General features: G+C 39.7%; 1 protein-coding gene across 5 annotated transcripts in view; it reads right to left on the reverse strand.

Annotated features, from left to right (window-relative positions):
• DGKI (diacylglycerol kinase iota) overlaps positions 1-12,984 on the reverse strand; it is a 508,012-nt gene that overhangs the window by 165,276 nt on the left and 329,752 nt on the right. For 3 of the 5 annotated variants that reach the window (XM_088832644.1, XM_055421328.2, XM_088832628.1), the window contains 2 exons: positions 4,876-5,075; positions 561-623 (listed from right to left, as the gene is read on the reverse strand). In XM_088832644.1, coding sequence (XP_088688770.1) covers positions 561-623; positions 4,876-5,075 — 263 coding nt within the window. The remainder of the gene's footprint in view (positions 1-560; positions 624-4,875; positions 5,076-12,984) is intronic. The other 2 variants (XM_088832652.1, XM_088832631.1) reach the window with 1 other exon arrangement.

Genomic DNA, 12,984 nt, shown 5'->3' on the forward strand with positions numbered 1-12,984 from the left:
TTCACCAGAAAAAAAAGAAAAGCATAAAGTGTGCTAAGTACAAACTACTATGTATAAAAAGGATTTTGCCAACTCATTAACAACTTTGGGTCATTGATCATTTATTACCACTACAGATGCTCAACATGGAAAAATGCACAGATGCACGTATGTACACTCAAAGCTCCACAGATATCAATAATTTCAGGGGTCCATCCACAGAATCAAGAGTAGTGGGTGCTGCTTCAAGGTCAGAGCCATAGATGATGGAATGGTCTAATGGGTTTACTTTCCATAGAAACCAAAGCTTGGTATGGAATTTCATACAACCCGTGCAACTTTGGACCCTGAAGTAGCTAATCAAAAAACTTTAACTGTGAACTCATAGAAGACTGAGATGAACAGAACACATGGAACTTCACAGCTGCGTCTCAAATCAAAGAAGGGCTAAAGTGGACAATCACGGCGAGGTGGTTCTTTGCCTGAGAAGCAGACCTGTGAAGGACGAGGATGCAGGTCCTCTGGCCCTGAGGAGATGAGGCTGAGAGACACAATGTAAAAACAGACGGTTTTGTACTCACATGGTGAAGGAGCCTGGGGGGGCAGACACTCTCCGCAGGTCCGCAGCTTGCACCTGATGGATACTAGAGGCAGCAGGGAATGAGCAGCGAAGACAGTCAGCAAAACAGCGTGGACAGACAGGGAACAAGCCGGGAGAGAGAAAGAGAGACACACAAAATTTAAACAGAACTTAAATGAGCGCGTCACCAAACAGTGAATGAAAAGAAAAGGAAAACCAAGCCAGCCACAGAAAGAATCCAAAAAGCCAGTGACAGCGACGAAGCCAACAGGACACATGGCAGGGCCGGTTCTCAGGCAAGCCGCAGCCTGGGGCACGAGGCAGGGTGCCTGCAGCTGCTGCAGGAGCGCGGATGCTGTGCGGGGCTGCGGGTACCATGGTCCTCTCTGGCTCTAGGTCTCAGAGGGCATCCATCTGTGCATGTACACAGACACAGACACACACGCACGCGCGCACACACACACACACACACACACATATGAGTGGTCGGCTGGCCCCGTCAACTCATCTTTGAGCAGAATCAAGGTAAGCTGAATCATTTAACAAATAGTCCTCATGATTTCAGGGCTTTGTTGAAATGTTCATGTCCAAAGAAAAACCATCTTGAACAGAGCCACCCAACAAAAACTTAAAGGTCATACCAAGAAAGCCTAATTTCATCACAATGATGCTGTAATTCCACTGATACTCTTGGCAGTGGAGTGAAACCATAGACTTCTCTCTGTTCTCTACCCCTCTTTTAAAAAGAATAAAAGAGAGGGTCTTCCATGGCTACCACAAAAGATAAAACATGGAACTGAAGAAATGAAACCCCACATTTCCTGTCAGTTTTATGTTATTAGTAACAACTCTTACTCTCTCAGACCATTTGAATGGTTTCAGTATAACACTTTTCCCCAATCCATCTTTTCCCTATTACCCTACTCCCTCATTTCTGCTGGGTATGTAAATTCTCATATGAGGCCTCCCACAAATTAACTCCGTATTATCCTCAAAGGGCTATCAGTTATCACCAATAATACTTCTCAGCAGCCCAGGATGGTGGAACCCAGTTGCCCAATTCAGAGTCTGCCAACTGAAAGTCTTTCCCTTGGAGTATACAGTCACCCTTCACAATGCTGTCTTAATTGCTAGAGAACTCAGGCTAAGATCTTCCTAAGCACCTGAGTTAATGTAGAACTTCTGATCTCCTTCAAGAGTGCCTTTCAAATAGCAGGATCAGATTTATCTGGGCATCGTGTTACTAATACATGAATATGAACCCAGACAAACCTGCTCAATTACTTTTGGGGTGGATGATATTTATTAGAGTCATATCTGAAGTAGATTCATAAGCCACAAATGACATATAAAGGTATATGCTCCTGTGTCAATGGGGTGGGCAGAGGAGGGGGTAGTGAACCCAGTGGGCCTAGCTAGTCTTTTAGTTTGTATATGGTAATAGCAAATGGGATCACAAGCCAAGAAATAATTTTTTAGAAATTTGTTTTTTCTTTGTGCAGTAGTAAAGATCTAGGGGCACCATGAGAGCCATTTAGCTGTTTCTCATGGGATTTTCTCCAGCCATCCATATGTACCAGATCTTGAAATTCTTAAGCATATATCTTTCACTTACTACCATAAAATATGATCAAGAGATTTTCTATATTATTTTTATACTCACAAGGTTTTAGATTTATGTTATTTTGGAATCAATTTCTGAGAAATGCAACAGATGGAACATTATAGATCTGATGCATGTGGGAGTCCCTTGTTCAACATGTAACATTAAGACTCAGCACACTGACAGGCACTGGGGACCCTGCGAGGAAAACCCCAGGGTCTCCCCACAGAGTAGAGGAGACAAGTCAACCAGTAATGACACTAGTTTTGATAAATGGTGTGACAGAAGTAACAAGAGCACTACAGGAATGCTGAGTGGTGTATTTAATGGCTGGAAGCAGAAGGAAAAGGATTCTTAGGGAAAGGGATATGTCGATGGGAGTATGAACTTGAGCAAAAGCTAACAGATGAAAAGAAGGAAGGGGCAAATTCAAGAAGAGCAACAGGAGAGCAAAAATATAATGATGTTCAAGACAGGCCATACTGTTCTCTGTCTTGACTGCAAAGGTGAACTTTGCACAACCGTGGCCTAAAGAATGAAAAGCTTGAAGGACTCAGAACGCGGAAGAAAACTCCTAAGAAGGTATCAGTAGCCAGGCTTCCCTTACACTGGAAACGCCACTTGGAAATTTAGTGGAAAAAGCTGGATTTCCAAGCAGAAAGAAGCAGTCTAATCACAGAGGGTGAATAAGAGTGGTGGGTGACAGATTTTCTAAACATGCAGTGTTGAAGGATAATTTTAATAATATGTAGGAATCAAGATCTTTGCTAATCTTTAAGATATATATATATATATATATGTCCTTTTAAGAAATGGACAGAATATTATTACTGCCATTTCACAGAGTCTGCGGCTGCTTAGATGGAGGCACCACTGCCCCCTGGTGGCAAGTAACTGCATTTCTGAGATGAAATCGCTTCTTGAACACCCTCGCAGCTGAATCTGTGAAGTCACATCATATGTACCACATGTACCAAAACCCCCAATTCTTTACATTTGATTTTAATATGGGAAGAAAGCCCAAATAAATTCTTAATACTTTCTGAGCAAAAACAATTTTTTTTCTCAAAGGCAAAAATTGTTTGAAATTAAACACCCCAAAATAATTACATGTCTGATAAAGCTATTAAGGGTAGAAGCACCAGGCATGAAAATGAGAGCTGTTTGACTATAGATACTAAGAATTTTTAGCCCTGCTAACAAGTGATCTACAAGTGACCCAAAACAACCTGGACTATCTCAGAGAGGATTTTTCACTTTGTAGTTCAGATTTTCTCTCAAACTGATAGCTCATAGCTTAACTCTGAACATTTTTAAGAGAGAGGATGGCCAGCTGCATGCTACTGCTGACACCTTGCCTGAAACTCACGAAGCGTATATCCAACCTAACAGCAGGGAAAGGCGGAGGATAGAAAAAGCAGCCAAAATGACCCAAGAGCTTCACTAGCCGCAAAATATAAACAAAATGAAAAAGGCAACTACACCAGCCCTCTGGATAAGGATCTAGGAAAAATGCTGGGCAAGTGCAGAGTGATTCTCGAATAAGAAGGTACAGAGGAGAGAAGATCCCTCAAGCTGAGAAGCAGAGGCTACAAAGGAAAACACTTTATGAGCCCTGTTGAATGCTACTCTTCAACATCTGCCTTTTCAGAACAGGGGTGAAGCTTTGGCAGAGAGTGATGACCCCTGTGTCATGGGTTCATTCTAGGCACTTCTATAGTTGTCACATTGACTCAATAAATACCTTGGCAAAGCATGCCCTTGCTTCGCAGGCACTAGAGGAAGCCAGCCATTCAATACAAATACATAACCACGCATCACAGGTCACAGACAGGAGAAGCACCTCCGAAGGTACCTCACTATGACACAAGAATGGCCAAAATTCAAACCTGGAAATGGCCTTAAGTCAGATCAGGCATAGGGGCATGATATATAGAAGAGGCTCAAAATGATGCCCCGAATCCCCATATTTCTTCATCCCTTTCTCTAACCCCAAATAGACATTTTCAATCAAAAATTAGATAAAGGGACTCTATAAAATGAATGTGTACTCAAAATAGCCAGTCATTATCACCTTTTCCAAATCAGTTTATCAAAGCGCCCAAAAAGGGAAAGGGTCCAGGAGGGGTACACTTAGGCACTGAGTCATGGGTCAGGTCTCATCTATTAGACAACAGGATGCTCTCTAGCAATGGAAAAACTGAGTCGAAGCATCAGAGAATACAGGACTCAAAACTGGGAGCACTGGGAAAGGGACAGTCCTCTAACAAACAGAAGGGGATGCTATATGGGGAGAGGTGAGCCAAAAGCCAGTTCTGCCAGCCTTCTGCCCTGGAGAAACCAACACTCTCCAAGTGACCAGGGTCAAGAAGAGGAGGCCAACAGTGCCTTCTTAAAATGAAAGAGAACACGTTTAACCAGACAGGTTTTATGACCCTGAATCACTCAATGATTTTCGGCTGGTCGCAGTCAATATATACGCAGGTGGGTGGTCGGTGAAAAAGCATCATCAATCTAACATACAATGATTACTCCTTAGAGAAGCGTGTGGTCACCGAACAGGAAACATGAAGTATGTGCGAGAGACCAAGGGGCAGCTGAGTTTCCTGGACTTTTCTCCTTTCTCAGCACAGGGAGGCCTCCGACCATGCGCATGCTCAGTGCCCTGCTCGCCATGGTCTCTGCGTTCACAAAGGCGGACGGGGGCACTCACTCATTGAGTAGAGGCATGGACGTTCTCCTCTTGCTCTTCTGGACCATGTTGGCCTGATTCCTCAGTGAGATCCGAATCATGGCCGGGGCCAGCCTACAGGGCTCCCCATCCACTTGCATGGGGATGGATTTGTAAGTTAGCAGCATGACCTCCCGACACTGGTGCAGCCTTTCTCCGTGGCCTCCGACTTGCAGGGCAGCCTGTAAAGACAAGAGGCAAAAGGAAGCAAGAGCTTAATGCCTGATTTACTCAGGAGGGACTTCCCTGGTGGTCAAGTGGTTAAGACTTCGCCTTTCAATGTAGGGTGTGTGGGTTCAATCCCTGGTCGGGGAGTTAAGATTCCACATGCCTTGCGGTCGAAAAACCCAAACATAGAAACAGAAGCTACACTGTAACAAATTCAATAAAGACTTTAAATATGATCCACATTAAAAAAAATCTTAAAAAAAGAAGAATCACTCAGGAAACCCAGAAACCCCAAGTCCATTGCATATAATCAAAAGGTCTTTGAAAAATACTTAGTGAAAGCTGTTAGTCATGAGTAAAATGGGAAACCTTGGGTAAATCATGAATACAAATAAGCTAAAATATCTAAACTTTTGAAAACTTGATCGCAAATCCTCATTGACAGCCACTTTTTGCTTTTATGTATTTTCAGCCTTAATCATGTTAGGTTAATACAAAAGCTCTTTTCGTTATCAACTTCCATTAAATAACCAATGTGTGCAGAACAGAAAGAATATTTAAAAAGATAAAACACATAGTTTAAGACAGCTTCTATACTACAGCTAATATATAAATATATATTATAATATATAATTATTATAGCTATATATTAAATATGCATTGTATTAAAATATGCTACCCATCCTTAGAAAAATTTTCAAACTTCAGGCAAGCTTTTCCTTCTTACCTAAAACCTCCTAAAACTACTCCTAATCTGTATAAGATCAATGAAATGCAAAATAATAATCCTCAGTTGAAAACATTCTGAAGAGTAAAGCAGCTTTGATAAGAGCTTGGTTCACTACAGTAGCCACAAAATGAAAAGCCAATCCAACATTAAAATTCTGCAATGAATTAGCATAACTTCTCTGCCTTAGTAAAAAAAAATATTTTAGAATCACTCACCATTAAAGGGATGAACTAAAATCAAATAATATGTTTGGTTACAGCATACATAGAGTACCTAAACTGTCTTATGCAGTTTGATGAACACTTTTATACACATATGTCAATCTCCATCCAGATTAAGTTTTAGGCAATTTACAGCAACCAGAAGGTTTCCAAGTGCTTCTGTCCAATCTCCGATCTATTTATACTCCTCTCACCTCCCACTAACTGATTTCTATTACCATAGATTCAATGTGTTTGAACTTGAAGTTCATATAAGATAAATCATACAATATGTAGTCTCATGTCTGACATCTTTTGCTTATCATTATTTCTGAGTAATAGAAAAGTGTATTTATCTACTTTTCTGCTGGTAAGCATTTGGCTGTTTCAAGTTTGGGGCTATTATTGATGCAAACTTTCTTGTGTATATCTCTTGGTGGCTACATACATACAATGAGTAGAATTGCTATGCTGCAAGTTGAGATGTATATTTAATTATAGTAGATAGTACTAATAGCTGTTCAATAAGGTTCTATTATAATGCATTTTGAGTATCAATTTATAACAAAGTAAACAAATCTTTAAAAGGAGTTAATACTAACTGTAGCTCAAAATCTAAAAGATTCACTCAAACAGGAAAATCTACATATTATCAGCTTGTTTCCACATTTCTCACCTGTCTTATGAAAGAGGAATAAAAACTTGTTAACTGATATTTGTGAAGTCAACTTCCACTAATTTGGTTCCCAGGTATTTGTATTTATTTTGTGCTTTGAACTATTTTTGCACTCACATTAATCTGAACAATAGAAACCTGTTTATGTATAAATGCAAAGATAAAAGAAACACAAAGGAACAGAAAGGAGGGAAAGAAAATAGAACAAAAACTGAAAAGAACTTAGCATTGTTGAACACCTTTGATGTTACAAATCATGCAATTGTAACCCTTACATACAATTTTATTCAATTAGTAGAACAAGGAGGCAGAGGAGAATGAAGTGAGAATTTATTAAAATTCTTTCTATTCTATTACCCAATCCTGTTACTCAGCTGAAAGTTTCTCTGATTGTACTTAAATGACCCATTTAAGTTAACCTATGGATCTGACACACTATTAGCATCTCCAGGACTTTCCCGGTATATTTCCCTTGCCTTCAAGTAATTCTCAGTCCAATATTTATCTGACAAAGCTATATCCCTTCATTCACTGGGAGAAATACCAGTTTCTTCCTTTTCCCTCAGTCTTGACTAGGCCTAATGACAAATAAAGGGCTTCTCTGGTAGCTCAGCTGGTAAAGAATCTGCCTGCAATGCAGGAGACCCCAGTTTGATCCCGGGGTCGGGCAGATCCCCTGGAGAAGGGAACAGCTACCCACTCTAGTATTCTTGCCTGGAGAATTCCATAGACAGAGGAGCCTGGAGGGCTACAGTCCATGGGGTCGCACAGAGTCGGACACGACTGAGCAACTTTCACTTTAACTTTTCAATGACAAATACAAACGCAGAACCAGCTAAGTAAGTAAGAAGTTACTCCTTGGGTTTGACAGGACTTGAAACTACTTAAATACTTTCCAACCCCTTGGTATCAGAAGGCTTCCACAGTACTGTAGAGTATCTTTAAACCATATTCTCAGCCTCAATGGTAGATCAATAGCAAGCGCAACAAACAGAGGTAAATAGCTGTCAATGGCAGTTCCACTGGTATTTCAGAATCAATCCAAGATTGCTGCACAGGCACGAGAGGAGTTACAGTAATTAGCTTCTCAGAATAAAGACAGCTCTATTAGTGTTAGCACAGCCATAGTAATTTATTTTTGGAAGAAGCTAGACTAAAGGTAATTTTTAAAAGACTTACTGCTGCTGCTGCTGCTAAGTCACTTCAGTCGTGTCCGACTCTGTGTAACCTCATAGACGGAAGCCCACCAGGCTCCACCATCCCTGGGATTCTCCAGGCAAGAACACTGGAGTGGGCTGCCATTTCCTTCTCCAATGTGTGAAAGTGAAAAGTGAAAGTGAAGTCGCTCAGTCATGTCTGACTCATAGCGACCCCACAGACTGCAGCCTACCAGGCTCCTCCGTCCATGGGATTCTCCAGGCAAGAGTACTGGAGTGGCTTGCCATTGCCTTCTCCGAAAAGACTTACTAGAAATAGGTATTTTTCATCATTCAGATGGGTGTAGGCTTCAGGCACAGGCTCTAACAACCATAATAATGTCCTGGATTTTTGAATTCGCCAATAAAAAATCTATTGGTATATTAATGACAGATATTCAATTGTCTGTTCAACCTAACATGTATTATATTGTTGTTAAAATGTCAAATATTGCCTTTTTGGTAGTATATGAATTTGGAGGAAAACAACGCTAAGTACATCTGTTGCCATTTACTGTCCTACAGTCACTAACAACTTTAAGTCCACAGGTATAGCATGAGATCTTCTGTTTTTCCATAATATGCTCCTCCCCAAAATACTATTCTTCATCTCTCTTCAAATCTCATCCTCCTTTCACTACTCAAGTCCTTATTCCACCTGCTGCCAGATGACAGGATGGACAATTCTGGGTTGGGAGAGGAGAAGAGAAACAAGGGCAAGTCCTCCAACATTTCCTTCTCTCCACTGACTGGGAGAGACGGGGCACTGACTCCCAGACCCTGAACAAAAATGCCCGAGGCAGCAGTCAGTGGCGTGGATAAAAAACACGGGAGACAATCAACAACACAAAAATCTGATCTTTTTTTTTTTTTTTAAAGATGAACAAAGTAATCTTGTAATATCAAATAACAAAAAAGGGAAAGATAAAGATATTATGTGATTGTACATGATATCAAATACTAACCAAATAAGATGGGACATTAATATGCATGATAAACAGAAATAAGTATCTTCCTTCCTCTTTAGATTTTATCAACAGAGCAACTGAATATTCTATATTTTGAAAGCGACATAAACACATTTTTAATTGTAGCCCACATATAGCTATCATGAATGTCTTTCTAAATAAGAATATTGTGGGCAGCTACTCAAATCAAGACATATATTACACTGGGAAATTTGTAACTCTCCTCCTAGAATATGCTACGAACACCACAGTTTTAATCAATTAAACATGCAGTTACTGCTCTGCACACTGTAAGCTGTGAGTGTATCTGAATAGTGTACATGAACCAAGTTTAGAAGTCATGTTATGAAGATCTATATGTTACACTGGAAACTCTAGATAAATTTCTGGAAAAATATAACTGCAAAAATTGGTATACTAAATACAGAAATTGGATAGCTTAAACTGGTTTTAAAAATTGAAAGTTATCAAAAACGTTTCTCATTCCACCCCCACACCAAAATGTGTTAAGTGGACTTAGATGTTTTACAAGTTTATCCAAGTCAGTGTCTAATAAAACTTGCTTTAGAAAATGATGCTATGGCTGAGATAACAAAACCAGATAAGGGCAGCAACAGAAAACAAAATTTTAACTGAATTTTATACCAATATCACACACCAATATAATTTTAAATATCATGTGATAGCACTAATTTGTGGAAATTTTTTAAATGATACAGGTAAACTTATTTACAAAACAGAAACAAACTCATAGACATACAAACCAAACTTAGGGTGACCAACTGCTACTGCTGCTGCTAAGTCACTTCAGTCGTGTCCGACTCTGTGCGACCCCACAGACGGCAGCCCACCAGGCTCCACCATCCCTGGGATTCTTCAGGCAAGAACACTGGAGTGGGTTGCCATTTCCCTCTCCAATGAGTGAAAGTGAAAAGTGAAAGTGAAGTTGCTCAGTCGTGTCCGACTAGTAGCGACCCCAGGGACTGTAGCCTACCAGGCTACTCTGTACGTGACATTTTCTAGGCAAGAGTACTGGAGTGGAGGGTGACCAAAGGGGAAAGCAAAATGTGGGGGATGTAGCGGGGGGGAGATAAATTAGGAATTTGAGATTAACATACATACACTGCTATGTACAAAATAGGTAAACAGTGAGGACTTAACAGGGAACTATACCCATAATCTTGTAAAATGGAAAAGAATCTAAGAATATATATATATATACACACACATATATCTGAATCACTTTGCTATACACCTGAAACTAATACAACATTGTAAATTAATTATACTTTAATACAAATAAAATAAAGCGAAAAAGGAAATATAATTTCACCACATTACAGTTTAAGTGAGAAGAAACATTACCATCCCAAAAGATGAAGAAAAAAATTAAGTTAGTGCCTTTTAGAATCAATTATTAGAAACCTAGGAATAGGACGTAACTTATTTAACTGATAAAAGTCATCTACCGAAACTCCTAGAGAAAACATTATTTGGAATGAAGAAAATATGGAAGCATTCCTTTCAAGGGACAAATGCTCCACCAGTAACAAAAGTTTTCAGCATAGTAGTGGAGGTTCTTGAACAACATAGTAAGTCAAGAAAATAAAACCAGAAGAAAAAGTTTTGGAAGGAAAAAAAGCAAACCTGGTAAGATTCCCACAGCTATCATCCCATACCTAGAAATTCCAAGAAAATTCACAGGCCAAGAATTAAACCTCATAAGACAGGTACATTATCAAATAAAAAATCCAATAGTGTTCCCCTTCTCTGGCCATAACTAAGCAAAATCATAGTAAACATTAAAAAAATTAAAAATAGGATGTCATATCAACAAAAACAATAAAGCAATGCATGAGACTTTTAGGCGGAAAAATTTTAAACTATTGGAGACACAAAGGAAAACTTAAAGAAACAAAGTCATGCCATACTCATGGATGGAACAATTTAATACTCTAATAATATTAATTTCCTCCAAAATAATAAGTTCAATGTAATTCCAAGTGAATACGAGAAATAATACTTTGAAGAATCTTGTCAAACCAATTCTATAATTAATTTCAAAGAATAAGGTCCACAAATGACTGAAAACCTTCTGAAAACACAAAGAAAAATAGATGATCCTATTGAGACGTAATTCAAACAGAGGTGTTTGCACAAGACAAGACATAAAGGTCAAAGGAAATGAATTGAAAGCACAGAATAAACCCATATGCATGAGGACGCAGAATATTTGAATATGGGAATTATAAATGACTGGAGAAACGATAGATAATTTAGCAAATGGTGCTGGTAATACGTCTTCCTATAATAGATAAAAATTATTATTCTAGCTCACATCATACACATTATCAACTCAGATGTATTAAAGGACTAGGAGCAAGAAAAAATATATAAATATAAAAATTATCTGGGAGGAAGAGCAGCAAGAGCAAGTCTTTCTCCTTAGCTCTCCTTTTCCTCAAGCAGTATCTCTGGCTGTGGCTGATTCTTCTCTGTACTTCCATTTCCCATAGGCAAGCACTCTCGCCCGGCCACCCCTGGCTCTATGGTCCAGCCCAGACAGGCAGCCAACTACAGCAGTGAGCTCAGCTCTCATGGCCTGATTCCTTCCTCTGGAGTCCTGGTTCCCGCCTGATGACCTTCGCTGCAGAACCCATCAACGGCCACTTCTCCAGGGTTTCACCCCTGCCTAGTGGCCTTGGCTCCTGAGTGCTGGTAATACGGTCTCTTCCCTTTGTTGCTCCAGCATTGGAGGTTGCAGAGAATTTCTGCAGTTGCCAATCCACGGATTGCTACATACAGGTTACTTCTTTCCAGTTCTTCTTCTAACATCCCATAACCAGTCCCCTGGATTAAATTTCCTCAATTGAACTACCTCACATGGGTTATTTTCCCCGTCTGACACACTACCTTAGTCACCAAAATGAGAAATTATAAGTAATTTGCAGTGACACCATTATCATCCACTCCACATTTACCTATACAAGTTTGACATGATGTTTTATTGCCATGAAGCAATGCCATTAAGTTTTATTGTTTTTCATTTTATCAAATATTAAGATTTCAGGATATGGGTATGTTTTAAAATCCTACTTCAATGCATGCTGTAAGTGGTCTAAACACCATCAGCAATTGCTTTGTAATTCACTTCATTATTGTCCATATGAGTCACAATTTACAGCAAAAATAGTTCCATAGATTCAGTTTCTATACATGTTAAATGATGAGTTTTTGGTAGGCTACTATGGCCTGTTTCCACACTAGCATTTTAGGATGCTAGGAAATAATTTCATATTTCCAAATTCTACCACATACCATCTTGAGTCCCCTGCCTTACTCTGGCAGTATTAGCCATAGGACTAATGCATGGCCAGTATGAAGCAGAAGATGGTGAAAGGAAAGGGTTTTATCTGAAAAACTTGCCTTCTGCTCATTAAAATTAATCTAGGCATTATTGAATATTTACTAACTGTGGTGCTGGAGAAGGCTCTTGAGAGTCCCTTGGACTACAAGGAGATCCGACCAGTCCATCCTAAAGGAAATCAGTCCTGAATAATCATTGGAAGGACTGATGCTGAAGCTGAAACTCCAATCCTTTGGCCACCTGATGCAGAGAACTGACTCATTTGGAAAGACCCTGATGCTGGGAAAGACTGAAGGTGGGAGAAGGGGACGACAGAGGATGAGATGGTTGGATGGCATCACTGACTCAATGGACGTAAGTTTGAGTAAACTCCGGGAGTTGGTGATGGACGGGGAGGCCAGGCATGCTGCAGTCCGTGGGGTTGCAAAGAGTCAGACACAACTAACTGACTGAACTGAACTGATGGGTCAAGAATGTTTTTGTGAAACAGGTAAGAGTCTTATAATGTAGAAGCCTAAATACTCCTTCTCACAGGGGTTTACTTGTATTATTTATTATTCTTAGTTGCTCAGTTGTGTCTAACTCTTTGTATCCCCATGGACTGGGGATCTTCCTAACTCAGGGATTGAATTTAATCTCCTGCATTGCAGGCAGATTCTTTACTGTCTGAGCCACTAGGGAAGTCTCCTGGTATAATGTCTTTCTCTATTTCTGTTCAATTGAGGTAGGTTAACTATTAAGGAGAGTGAAAAGTTGGCTTAAAACTCAACATTCAGAAAACTAAGA

This window comes from Moschus berezovskii, chromosome 3 (assembly GCF_049115385.1).
Source record: "Moschus berezovskii isolate FMDL1 chromosome 3, NW_MosBer_1.0, whole genome shotgun sequence".
Taxonomy (NCBI): Eukaryota; Metazoa; Chordata; class Mammalia; order Artiodactyla; family Moschidae; genus Moschus; species Moschus berezovskii.